This window comes from Moschus berezovskii, chromosome 27 (genome assembly GCF_049115385.1).
Source record: "Moschus berezovskii isolate FMDL1 chromosome 27, NW_MosBer_1.0, whole genome shotgun sequence".
Classification (NCBI taxonomy): Eukaryota; Metazoa; Chordata; class Mammalia; order Artiodactyla; family Moschidae; genus Moschus; species Moschus berezovskii.
In genome coordinates this window covers 41,065,730-41,079,275 of record NC_142486.1, presented here as the reverse complement: position 1 = coordinate 41,079,275, position 13,546 = coordinate 41,065,730, and the positions used below count along the sequence as shown (strand labels likewise).

The 13,546-nt window shown below is 52.9% G+C and overlaps 1 protein-coding gene across 5 annotated transcripts in view; it reads right to left on the bottom strand.

Moving 5' to 3' along the window:
• Positions 1 to 13,546, bottom strand: part of IFT140 (intraflagellar transport 140) — a 54,821-nt gene that overhangs the window by 40,886 nt on the left and 389 nt on the right. For 2 of the 5 annotated variants that reach the window (XM_088833201.1, XM_088833202.1), the window contains exons 2-7: positions 13,121 to 13,222; positions 9,394 to 9,571; positions 7,466 to 7,687; positions 2,519 to 2,640; positions 2,274 to 2,416; positions 576 to 751 (exon numbers count right to left, since the gene is read on the bottom strand). In XM_088833201.1, the coding sequence (XP_088689327.1) occupies positions 576 to 751; positions 2,274 to 2,416; positions 2,519 to 2,640; positions 7,466 to 7,687; positions 9,394 to 9,540 (810 nt within the window). In that variant the 5' untranslated portion in view covers positions 9,541 to 9,571; positions 13,121 to 13,222. Of the gene's footprint in view, positions 1 to 575; positions 752 to 2,273; positions 2,417 to 2,518; positions 2,641 to 7,465; positions 7,688 to 9,393; positions 9,575 to 13,103; positions 13,223 to 13,546 lie in introns of all 5 variants that reach the window. The other 3 variants (XM_088833198.1, XM_088833200.1, XM_088833199.1) reach the window with 2 other exon arrangements.

The following is a 13,546-nucleotide window of genomic DNA, read 5'->3' as shown; positions in this document are numbered from 1 at the left end:
CCGAGGGGGGATTTAAACCCAGGTCCACAGACTCAGTGACCACATTTCAGCTGCTGTGCAGACAGAGGTGCACGAGGGCCCCAAACACACTGACTTTCTGTGTCCACCAGACCACCTCCAGGGAGGTTCGGGGTCCCTGAGAACCTGGAATCTGCGGGTAGAACCGAGAAACCGCAGGAGGGCGGCAAGCGGTCCTCAGGGAGCAGTACCTGCTGCCTGACCACACCCCAGGCTCTAGGCGTCCTCCTGCGAGCAAGCCCCCAGGTCAGGGGCGAGGTGCTCACAGGGATGGTGGGGCGTCCAGAGTTGTGACCATCACACGTGTGGGCCAGCCGTGGTGGGAATACTGGTGACAACCCCCAAGGTCTGCAAGTGGCCAGGCGTCCCCACCACATCCCCCTGCCTCCTGAGGCTCGGGCGGCCCCTTCCCCCGATGTCTCCCCCACCAGTGACTGCAATGGTCCACGACAAATAAGGCACCAAAGCTCCGGTGACCCTGCAAACATGGACTCCTCAACCAAGACGAAGTGAGGGTGAGGCAGGCCAGAGGGCAGCCCTGGGGTGGCCCCACGCACCTTCATCACCTCCTTGGCCGTGCCCTCGGGCGTCACCGTGAACAGGCAGAGCAGCAGGCTGTCCGTCACCGCCACCAGTGCCCCCCTCTGCTCCAGGTAGAACAGCGTCTGGATGGAGCTGTCTGTGGACGCTACCAGGGCCGTCCTGCCTTTCTCGTCCACGTGGTGCACGGTCCCTGTGAAAGACCCAAGGGTCCACGGAAGCTGGACGCCCCCGCAGCCATGCTACCTGCTTAGGGACACTTTCAACATAAGCATCTTCATCACAATCATTTACAAGTAGGCCATTTTAAAAACCACTGGCAGACTTGCCCGGTGGTCTAGTGGCTAAGTCTCCATGCTCCCAAAGCAGGGGGCCTGGGTTCGACAGCTGGTCAGGGAACTAGATCCCACATGCTGCAACTAAAGACCCAAGGCAATAAAATAAAATAAATTAATTAAACAACAAAACAACACCAGCCTGTAACCACCACACCTGCCGTCACGTGCGTTAGTCCAGCCTGGACCTCTGCCCCTGCCATCCCTCCACCACTGTCCAGTGTTCAGTGGCCACCTTCCTGGTGCGCAGCCTCCACACTCCGGTCACGTCTGTCCGCCAGAGCCTGAACCACAACCTTCCCTGGGGCCTCGACCCAGGCCCTCCGTCCCAGGTCCCGGGTATCACAACCTGCCCCCTTCCCCTCCCCAGGCCCCTCCCAGTCTGCATCCCTCGCCTTGGCCCCTAGCTGCCTCCCGGTTCTGCTTTCAGGGGAGCTCTCCGGTGGGTTCATTCTGCTGCTCTCAGGAGCCCCTCACCCTCGGGCCCCCTCCTGTCTCACTCCCAGAAACGAGCACCTGTTCTGCAGACATGTGCGGCAGGTTGGCTGTGAACATTCACGTGAGCTCTGCTCACAGGGCGCAGGAGGTGGGGACTACTGTGTCCCCAGGGCCGTGCCCGGGAGCTGAGGCACAGGGACGGTGGTGCCCGGCGACACAAAGCCTGGCCCGCAGCACCCAGCACCAGCATCGTCCTCCCCCCTCAGGCCAGCGCCCCGATCCCTCCAGCTGCCCTCCTGTGGCTCAGCCCCCACCCTGACATGCCAGTGTCTCTACCTTTAAGACGACCAGCACCCGGCCCCTGCCCGCGGTCACCCGTCACGGTCAAGCTGCCAGGCCATGTGCGTCCCAGACCTCATCACCCTGTGCAGCCCCACCTCCTGGACACCATTCCCAGAGCGTACGTGACCCATATATGTCCCGAGAGGATGACACCCTCATGCTGTGTCTGCTGCTGCCGCCTGCCTCCCGGCACACCGAGGAGGAGCCGTGTTACAGTGATAGCACAGGCTGGCGGCCAGAGCTGCTGGGGGCTGTAGCCAACAGAGCCCATTCAGCATACCCGTCATGGCCCCAGAGCTGAGTCTGTCTGGACGTGGGCATGGAGACCACGCGGGCGCCCTGGCAGCGACTCATTTGGGCCCACGCACCAGAAAGCTTCTTCCTGAAAAACCTTCCAACACAAATAAAAGCTGTTTGTCTCCATAGGGACCAGGAGAAGCCACCCTTTGGGCCCAGGATAACCCCGGCACGGGCAGGCCAAGGTGTCCGTCTGGGAAGGGTGCATGGCCTGCAGCTTTACACAGACACTCTGTCCGCTTGCTGGTGACTGACAGATGCCCCGAGATGCTGCAGTGTTCCCAACCCAAGCACGCGTCTCACCATCCGTCAGGCTGACGAAGAACGAGAGGCCTTCCTGAGACCCCATCTTCAGGATGCTCCCGAAGCCGCTCTTCCTCCAGTTAAACATGTCTAGGGCCTTTTCGTCCCCGCTCACTGCTGCCCTGGCCAGCTGAACCAGGTCCCTGAAAGCAGATGGGACGGGGAGCTCCTTGTGGCCCCCGGGGTGCAGGCGGGGTGACCACAGACGAGATCCCCACCGCCCCCACCTCCCAAGCGGTACTTACTCGCCGGGCGGGGGCAGCAGGAAGATGCAGTGGGTGAGGGGCTGCCCGTAGTCATGCCGCAGCAGTGGCATCCCCTGCACGCGGCCCCGCTGGTCCAGCCTCCAGAGGAGCAGGATGCCAAGCTGCAAACCCAAGGTCACATCCTCAGCGCGTGGAGGTGACACCACGCCCCGGAGCATGGGCTCACTCCCTTTCCAATTTCAAAACTACACCAGGATCATGCGAACACTGTGAAAAATTCAACAATCCACGGGCTCCATGAGGAGCCAGAAGCTTCTCTGTGCCCTCTCCCGCCTTCAATCCCTGGAGATCACAAGTGTCATGTGTTCAGAAGATGGGGTCTCAGGAAGGCCTCAAACCTTTGCTTTGAGGGAAGACCTAGATTCAAGGGAAGGTGGCAAAGGCAGTTGGGAGAAGCCCCAGCCCCGCTCAGGTTGCTCCCGTCACTGATCTCCCGTCACCAGGGAGCACGCCACTAACTCCAGCTGGGGCTTCACGCCGTCTTCTCAGCGCCTCCTGTCCCGGGACCGCGTCCTCACACACGTGGTGGCCGCACCTCCTTGGGCTCCTGCTTCAGATGCCTGCCCAGCGTGAGGAGGACTGGCCCAGGGTTCCAGGATGTGCCCCCCAGCGGGATATGTCTGACGTTTTTCTCCTTGTTGATGGTGTGGCAGGTTTGAGAGGGACACTGGAGAGAAAGCACTGTTGTTGGCATCTTGGATTGGGGCTGTGCCCTCGATGTGACTGCCCTCACTGGGCGCCCCTCCTTCTGCCATCCTGTCCTGCTTTGCAGGAATTCACTGGGTGCGGCCCACACGTGGGAGGGGAGCAGCATCTCACCTCTAGGTCACCTGGAGACGTGGCCCGTCTTTCCAGCATTTCCTGGTTTACTGAGTCATGGATCTCCACTGTCTGGACCCACGGATTCTGGTTTCCGCTCATGGTTATAGCCCAGTATTGCTTTCTGCAGACACTTCAGCTCCAGCTGCTGGGCGCTCTTTCCTTGGCCTCCACTATCCCTTTCACACGGCTGTTGCTATGGGTGTGTGAGCCCCTCCTCGCATCCTGGCTGACAGATCCTCTGGGCTCATGGTCCTGCCCCAGTCTAGGACCAGCTGCTTCTCCAAGGAGCCCTAGTTCCTTTTATTGGAAGAAACCAACCAAGATCTGGATGCCAGGTGTACTGTACATTCAACATCAAAGACATCAAAGCCTCAGATTAACGGTTCAGACAAGTGCTAGAAAAGTTCAAGTTGGGAGAGACTATTTGGCCTGGGAGCAATAGTCCACGAGGGCGTCTGGCTGTGGATGAACCTGGCTGTGTGAAATGGCACCGTTTCCATCACAGTGGGGCAGCTGCGCTTTGCAGCCCAAGCTGTCCTGAAGGTGCATTTCCCGCTCCAGGTCAGCGGGCATTTTAGCAGACAGTGAGGTCATCATCTCTCCCTTCACTCAGGTTGCTTTCATTCCAATATCCCCAAAACTGGATAACATCACTTAATTGTATATGAAAAGAGGATTTTCAAATAAATTGGGCTTATAAAGCAACCCGTACAGTGAATCTCTAAGAAAAGCACATTTAGAGTGGACACAGCATGTAACCTGAGTGCCCATATAATCTAAACCATGTATCATTAGCCTGATTCTTCTACTTTAGGAAAAATATTCACTTCTGGCTGTGCTGGCTCAGTTGCTGAGTGCAGACTGTCTCTAGTTGCAGCAGGTGGGCTTCTCCTTGCGGTAGCTTCTCTAACTGCAGAGCACAGGCTCTAGGGCCTGGGGGCTTCAGGAGCCATGGCTCCTGGGCTTGAGAGCACAGGCTCAGTGGTCGTGGCACATGGGCTTCCTGCCCCACACGTGCCACATCTTCCCAGACTAGGGATCGAACCCGTGTCCCCTGCATTGCAAGGCGGATTCTTCGCTGTTGGACCACCAAGGAAGGCCAAACAGATTCTTCTTGACTTTGCTAGCTTTATAAAGACAAGAATAAAAGCACTCTTGGTTTCTTTGTGTTTAGAAATTAGTTTTAAAATGCCCTCGGAGTGCAGCTGGGCAGCACTTTTTTCTTTTCTGGCGGCGCTGCATGGGTTGTGGGATCCTAGCTTCCGACCAGAGATGGAACCCAGGCCCTGGCAGGGAGAGTGCTGAGCCCCGATCACTGGACCACTCGGGAATTCCTGCCCAGCACTTAGTTTTTAACATAGTAAGTGACTGCTTTACCGGCACACGCGAGTGTCTAGCTGATGACCCCTCAGGTTTCTGAGTGGCCATGCACACTCTGCACATCCAGGCTCCAACAGCTGCTCTGAGGACGTGTCTGGAGCCTGGGCCCTGGAGCGGTGGGTTCGGCTCAGAGGCCTGGGGACCCCCACTCGGACACATGCACCACAGAGGGTGGGGGGAGGCCATGGGAGGTCCTCTCGTGTCTCTGGGAACCAGGCAGACACGACTGCCAAGCGGAAGACAGCACAGCAGATGCCCCTGGGCCCCCCACCACTCCTGGGGGCCGCTCTCTGGGTGCAGAGCAGCTGCCATTTACCCCAGTCACTGCACTCAGACCTCCTTCTCAGCTCTTGCCCTCCAGCTTGGCTCCTGCCCCTGGAGACGTGGGACACTCTGACGCGCACAGACTGTGCTCTCCTGCTGCGTCTGGTGAGTTTCAGGGTAACCAAACCAGGCCTCTGGTGGAAGAGTGGAGAAGACCCTTGGCCAAGCCTGGGGAGCCGGCATCTCAGGGGTCGCTGCTCTCAGTGTGTCTGTTCATTTGTTAGTATGTCTCTTCCTGTCGGAGTCCAGTATTAAATTGGGACACAACTGCAGATTTTCTGAGAGAAGGACCAGGTATTTTTGTTCTAAAATCTTCTGACTCCAGAACTCGGTCAGTGGTGACCTGAGTTCCAGGTCGTGCTCGAGTCATCTGCTATGTCAGCTGTTTCTCCTTTCTTCAAGATGCAAATGGTGATGTTCAAGGACCCTGACTGCTTTTACCCCCGTGGGGGATTTTCAGAGCAGGGAGGTGGGGAAGGGGTAGGAGTCCACAGGAGAAGGATCCCTGGAGCTGGGCAATGTCACCAGGTGTGAATCGAACAGAAAAATAAGAAAAGTCTGGAAAAAAGGAACAAGTAAAACAGAGAAGAAGCGGTATGAGCAGAAAGCAAGTATAAATGGCTTTCTAGGTAACATTCACCCTCAGGAGGAAGAGAAATGCACGCAAACTGGAACACAACCGAGATAGCACTTCTCCCGTGAGATCCTGAGCTTGGTCACAACACATGCGCGGGTTGGTATGAGCCGGTCAAGCCCCATGGAGGGAGCTCTGGGCACACCGATCAAACCACAAGGGCACGCCCTGGGTCCCGCCTCCCTCCAGGACTTTCTCTAAAAGTTCGCACATGCGATAGGACAAAAGCATGAGGCCAGCTGTCGTGTCCCCGTCCAGCGAAGAACTGAAGACTGCTTTTCCACAGAGGCTGCGAAGGCAAGCGATAACAGGTTCGTGGAACAAAGGGCAGGTCTAAAGAGAGTGAGGAGGCTTGCTGTGCGCTGCCGTGGAGAGAGGAAGACACGGCTTCCAATGAAAAGCCTGAAACACAACAGTGTGTGTTGGGTGCCGTTGCTCATGTGACAAGGATCCAGGAAAACCGGGAGGGGACAGTGTCCCCCGTGTAAAGACACTCACAGTGGTCAGGAGACAGCCACACAGATCTGAACCAAGGGACTTGCTACACAGTTACGAGCTGGACCCTCAAAACATCAATGTCGTGAAAGACCAAACAAGACAGAGAGAGATGAAAGAAGAGAGCAGGGACGAATTACGATGGAAGGAGACAAAAGAGGAATGGCGGCAGAGGCAGAGCGCGCGGGGCGACCCCGGGTGAGGACAGGCTACCAGGACGGCAGGAGGAGCCACCACACCGACCGCCGCGGGGAGCATGCGGGCCTCGCCCTCCTGTGCGACAGCACATGCGGTTACGCACCGAGGAGACGGATGCCAACGCATCGAGGGGTGAAGTGTGACATCTCTGACAAACTCCCCAACACGCAGGCAGAATACAGACACCCAGAGAGCTGATGTGTCGAAATGTTAACAGCTACCGAACTCACAGCAAGGGCACAAGGATATTCCTTGTACTGCTCCTTCCTCTAACATCTGTGATTTTTCAAAACTGGACGCTGCGGAGAGAATGCACTGCGTGCTCCTGCGTGTCCCCATAGGAACCCGGAGAGACACGAAGGAGCTGCAGGTGCTGGGGTGGGGCGGTGGGTGAGGAAAGTGCTCGCAGTGTGTACCTTTTAGCATTTTTTGAGCTTTGAAACATGCAAATATATTACCTTAAAAGTGCAAAAGAAATAAACACACCGTGCATGTTCTACTGTCCCTCTTGAATCAAAAGGTCTAGAGCAGACCTTTCAGCCTGGGCACTGCAGACATCTCTGGCTGGTGATTCTCTGTGGTGGCATCTGCCCTGAGCGCTGGCGGATGCTGAGCAGTAACTCTGGCCTCCACCTGCCGTATGCCAGCAGAAAGCACCCCCTCCCTTACGAGGAGGAACAAGCTCTCCAATGTCCCCTGGGGGCACATCCACCTGCTTAGGAGGCCCAAGGCCAGATGATGGGGACCAGGGACTCCTGGGAAACGAAGCAGTGTGCTCATAGGGCACACTGGGGTTCGGGTTACCTGAGACACTGCCCCATCTGTGTGAATGCAGTTATCCAGAGATGTTCATTTACAAAATTACACACTTCTGCCACAGAGTGAGAAGGTAGAATAAAACTTTCAAATCTTGCTCCCAACAAAAACACAGCCTGCCGTGACAGCTGACAAGGTCAGCGGAGCCCAGGAATCACGCGTCGCTAATAACCTGGTCCCTGAGAGCCTCCCGCATCCCTGAGAGCACAGACAGGGCGAGGCTGAGACCCCGAGCGGGCCACCGTGCGTCTGCTCACCCTGTCCCCTGACACCAGGCAGTTCCCGTTGGGACTCCAGGTGAGGATGGCAATGTCGGCCGTGTGCGTGGCGGGGACCGTGTGCTGCTCCTTGTCCTGCTTGTTAAACATGATCACTTCTCCGGACTCCCAGCCAATAGCCAGGATCAGCCGCGTCGGGTGCCAGCACAGGGAGGTGACCCGGAACGACCTCTCGACATGCGTGTCTGGCACACACTCACCCTGTGACACACAAGGTAAGGCCCTTATTATGGGGAATGGTGGCAACTAAGTATTTCTGCCTCATCAGTGCAATGATATCAGGTAGAGGATATAACAAGCTGCTTATTAAGAAAACAGTCTATTTAATTGTCATAAAAACACCCATCTTGCCTCAGCTGAACTATGACAGCACAAGGCAAACATTTAACTGACCCCACAAACCAGCTTATCAATAAAACTTTATTTACAAAAGCAAGTGCTGGGCCAGCGGGTGAAGTATGTTGACCCAAGGTTCTCAAAGTGACTCTAAGAACCTTTTTGAGGTCTGCAAAGCCAAAGTCATTTTCAGAATGATACTAGGATGTGGTTTGCCTTGTTAACTCATTGTCTCACAAGAGAACAATGGAGTTTTCCGGAAGCTTTGTGATATATGATGATGTCATTGCTGTAAGAGTTAATAAGATATGTTCTCTTATATTCTCATGTTTTTTAGAATTTTCAAAGGCAGCAGGTTAAAAATATAAATGTGTGTGTTTTCAGAGATTAACTCAGTTTGTTCTCAGCACTTCTACTGGGCTCTTCCTACCAATCTCCAGTTATACCTGCTACATCTGTGACCTTCTTATCATCGAATAAATCATAATTTTGAAATCCTACAGTTTTCCTTGTGCCAATTAGAAACACACAAAGCACACTTCTTTGTTTTGTAATAGTGTGTTTTAAATTTTCTAAACGTTGGTTTTATCTAGGGAATTCCTTGGCGGTCCAGTGGGACTGGTGGGCTGGACCGCAGGCCTGTGAGTCATCCCCTGAGAGATGGTAATGCAGCCTTAGGAGGAGGAGGAGATGGAGGGAGAGGAGGCCAATCGGGGACGGGGGAGGCTGGACGCAGTGGGCTGGGTGAGGAAGCCCCTCGGTGTGCTCTCCAGAGGGCTCCCCAGGAGGGTGCCACGTGTGGGGAGGGGTAGCAGGTGCGGACCCAAAGCTCGAGAGGCAGATTTTGGGGGAGGGTGGGGCAGGGGTCGGCAAAGGAAACCCATTTTCCTTGGTGAAGTAGGAGTTTCTAGAAAGTTCCTGTTATGGAGTTGTGTGGCCCCAAAAGATATGCTGATTCCTAAACCCCTGGTTCTTGTGACATGACCTTATATGAAACCAGGGTCTTTGCAGATGACCAGGCTCAGACGAGGTCATCAGAGTGGGCCCTGGTCCAGTATGACTGGTATCCTTTAAGAGAAGGAAAGAGACCCCGCCATAGCCGGGGGACACTGAAGACTGCGGGCTGCACCGAAGCCAACGTGATGCAGGGCACACACCCTCCATTTGAGCCTTCAGAGAGGGCAGGGCCCTGCTAGCCCCATGCTGGGGATTTCTGGCCCCATAACTACGAGAGAATAAACTTCTGTTATTTTAAGCCACCCAATTCATGGTAATTTGCTATGGCCGCTCCAGGAAATCAACAGTTTCAAAGGCTGGTGTGACCCAACAAGGCAGGTGAGGTGGGGACAGACAGCCCTGGTGGTGACCGTGAACTGACGGTGGATTCTGTCTCAAGCATCCCTAACTGTATACCCAAAACTAAATAATAAGGGTAAAAGAATTCCTTATACAACAGGGCTTTTACAGTGCTGAGAATCTGAACCTCCGTGAGAAATACACACACACACGAACAGAAGAACAAGGCAAGAGCCAGATGCCGCTGCAGTCAGATCGCTGCTTTCCGCACTCACCTGCTCCAGATACATATCCACGCTGCCTCCTGAGGTTGTGCTAACAGAAGCAACCGCCAAGAATGGGTGGATGGGATGCCAGCCAATGTGGGAGGGAGACCCGAATGTGTCTGGGGCTTCTATGCGGTGATCAAAGTAGAGGGCCATGATGGGACACAGGCCTCCTCAGAGCCAAAACCTGCTGGGGAAAAAACAAGTCCTGCTGGTTTTGAACAAAACTCCTACATATGGAATTAGAAAAGAGAGGTAACACAAACCCACAATCATAAGACATCAGGCAACTTATCAACACCCTTATCAATACCCCTTCAGATCGATGCACGCAATTTATGTGGAAGAGATCTCTAACGAGGAAAAACACAATTAGAAGTAAGGGATTAGGCCTGGGGTGTGATGGAGAATCCCAGGGACGGGGGAGCCTGGTGGGCTGCCGTCTATGGGGTCGCACAGAGTCGGACACGACTGAAGTGACTTAGCAGCAGCAGCAGCAGTGATGGAAAAGAATTAACACATGTTGCCAGCAAAACAGTAAAGAAACGAAGCCTGCAGACTAGACCACACGTGTCATCCTTGATCATTTTTATTCTAATCATAACAAGGACAATTTATATTTTTACAGTTCCCCTTAAGCAATATTTTCAAACAACAAACCAAAAAAAGCAAACTGCTGCACAAAAGAGAAATGTGCAGAAAAACCTAACCCCCGGTTTCTGACAGAAAACCAAGGTGGTCCCTGATGTCCTCTTGAGGTGGCAGGAACCAAAGGATTCACCTGTCAGGGAGTGGAGGAAGCAAGGCCACAGGGCAACTGGTGAAAAGATAAGCTTGATCAGTTACCTAACATCTCTTTCTCTTTCCTTCCTTAAGAGAGGTGCATGTTGTCCCTGTGTGGGAGGGGCAGGAGGGTGAATGGAATGACTGTCTGACTGCCACCCATTTGTTCACATCCTAGAGTCAGTCTGGGGAAGCGAACTAGCCCAGAAAAGTCTCTTTGAGGTGGTTGCTATCATTTGAAATTATTCAACTTCATCCCCATCAGGATGGCTGTTATCAAAAAAACAGAAAGTAAAAAGTGTTGATGAGGCAACTGGAAGCCTTGTGCACTGCTGCTGGGAGTGTAAACTGCGGCAGATGCTGTGGAAAGCAGTCTGGTGGGTCCCTCAGGATCACACACAGGATCATCACATTACCCAATAATTCAGTTCTAGACACACACCCACAAGAATTGAAAGCAGGGATATGAACAGATCTTTGAACACAATATTCATAGCAGCGTTATTCATAGTGAAAAGGTGGAAACAACCCAAATGCCTATCAACAAATGAATGGATAAACAAAATGTGGTATATCCATACAATGGAGTATTATTCAGCCTTACAATGGGATGAAGTTCTGACACATGTTACAGCGTGGATGAACCCAGAAGCGAAATAAATCAGACTCAGAAGAACAAATACTGCATGATGCACTTATATGAGGTACTTAAGCATCACCAAATTCAGTGCCTCCGCCTTCCAACGCAGGCACTGTGGAAGCTAAGACCACACATGCTTCACGACCAAAAACCAAAATGTAAAAGCAGAAGCAACTCTGTAACAAACTCAATACAGACTTTAAAAATGGTCCACATCAAAACAATCTTTAAAAAAGAAAAAAGAAAGTAGACTGGTGGTTGCCAGGGCCTGCTACAGGCAGTGATGGGCAATTAGTGTTTATTATATATAAGGTTTCAGTTTAGAAAGATTGGTGGCGATGACCACACAACAGTGTGAAGGTACTTAATGTTGTCATCGAACTATATACTTATAAATGGTTAAAATAGTAAATCTTATGTATATTTAACCACAACAGAAAAACTGCAAAGAAAGTATCCAGCACCTACAAAATTCCATCACTGGAGAAGGGAACTGGCTACGCCATTTGCTTTGAGCGATACAACAGTTGCATCAGAGAAAACCATGCAGGCTCATTGTGGGTTCAGAGAGGGAGACCCTGTTCTTCCAGAAGCTGGAAGGCAGGAGGGTACAAATGAACAGTTACATTTCAAATGTTTATCTTTCTTTTATGAAAATATACCCTGACCACTAAATTCACCACCACAAGCTGGTGGTGAGTTTAATGGGTGCTGAAGAGCACCCATTCAGGCTCCTGATAGATGGCTGGGCACTGGCTGGAGGAGCAGGGGGATGGGAGACTGGGGTCTGTGGGGGTAGGATCTGTGGCTAGCTGCACACACTCCACTTAGGGGACATGTGCACTGGTCCAGGGCTCTGGATTTCTTGAGTAAAGACTTCATGCAATCGTTCACACAGAGCCACAATGAGACATACTAGGTTAAAAACTGGGCAGCTTAATGCAGCAAGGAAGCCTTTTAGAGTGAGTTCTAACGTGTTGCAGCCACCTAGGGTCTAAATTCTGGGCTACAGGAAATTCTTACTCATGTTTAACAAGTTTACTCTCTGAAAATATGCCTTGGAAAAATGAGTAATATATCAATCTTCTTGTAATGACGGAAAAAGAATTATAAAAGCACTTGGAAAAGTTAAACCTGATTTCCTCTATCTTTTATTTCAAACATCACTTTGTAAGGAGCAAGTATGCTAGAAGATCTTTAAGTTATTTTCTTCCCGCTGGGGCTCTCCCAGAGGCTCTCCCCCTCACACCCCTGCAATGGGTACTCAGGATACCTCTTTCCACCAGGGTGTCCTGTGTTTCTGCCCAGTGTCCTCAGAGAACCCTGTATTCTCCATTTAGACTGTACTGTAAGTCTGTGTTTGACTGACCATCCTCCACTTCTTACCGATTACCTGCCCCACAGAGTGAGGGGCCACTGGAGCACACCTGACCCCAGAACACTGCCTCCATCAAACAGGCCCCAATACATGAATCCCTGATGGACATACTTACCAGCAAGGAAAGAGGCTTTTGATGTTGTTAGGTGCAGAAATTGGGGTCAGGCCAGGGTGAATGAATCTGGTTTTATGCAATGAATGAATGCTACCTGGGAGAAGGCACTGGCACCCCACTCTAGTACTCTGCCTGGCAAATCCCACGGACAGAGGAGCCTGGTAGGCTGCAGTCCATGGGGTTGCTAAGAGTCAGATATGACTGAGTGACTTCACTTTCACTTTTCACTTTCTTGCACCAGAGAAGGAAATGGCAACCCACTCCAGTGTTCTGCCTGGAGAATCCCAGGGACGGGGTACCCTGGTGGGCTGCCATCTATGGGGTCGCACAGAGTCAGACACGACTGAAGTGACTTAGCAGCAGCAGCAGCAAATGCTACCTGTGTACCAAGGCTTCCCTGGTGGCTCAGTTGGTAAAGAATCTGCCTGCAATGCATGAGACGGGTTGGATCCCTGAATCTAGAAGATCCCCTGGAGAAGGGCATGGCAACCCACTCCAGTACTCTTGCCTGGAAAATCCCATGGACAGAGGAGACTGGCGGGCTACAGTCCATGGGGTCACAAAGAGTTAGACACGACTGAAGCAACTGAGCACGCACATACACATGTGCACTTACAAACAAAAGTTATCAAAGTAAACATAAGAAGGAGAGATGACTAACAATGAAATCGAATCCATTAATGGCATCGGTTCAGCAACAAGGGCACTTCCTTTCCTAAAGGCAGGGTACCTCTTGAACATAATGCCGTTTGTCAATATATAAACTTTGGAAGAAAGAAAAAAAAAATTCCACTTATTCTCACCGATTTGCTCCTCTCACCTCCGGCCGTGCAACCTCTTCAGTCTTCAGGTAAGCCACCTTTTGGAAAAGAACGGCTCGTGGTACTAAGGATGACTTCAGTTGCATCACTGCTTGGAGCCGCTGTGGGAGGGAACCAGAAGGACTTTGAGGCAACGGGGGCTGGGTGGAGGGGCGCAGTGGAGGGCACTGGAAGCCACCCCGAAAAGCCTCACTCTGAACCACCGCCCCCGGGGCCTCGTCAATGCAGGATCATAGCTGCATCCCGTGGACATGAAGAAACACCATCTCCAGCTCGGACCGTGCGGGCCTTCGGGCCGCGGGACTAAGCGCAGAAGGTGGTTTTCTGAATCCCTCCCGGGCCCCGGCCGCCGCTAGCACCGCCGGGGCAGCCCCCTCCCCTCCAGCTCCGCTCTCCGGGCCTCGCGCCGCCACGCGGCCCTCAGT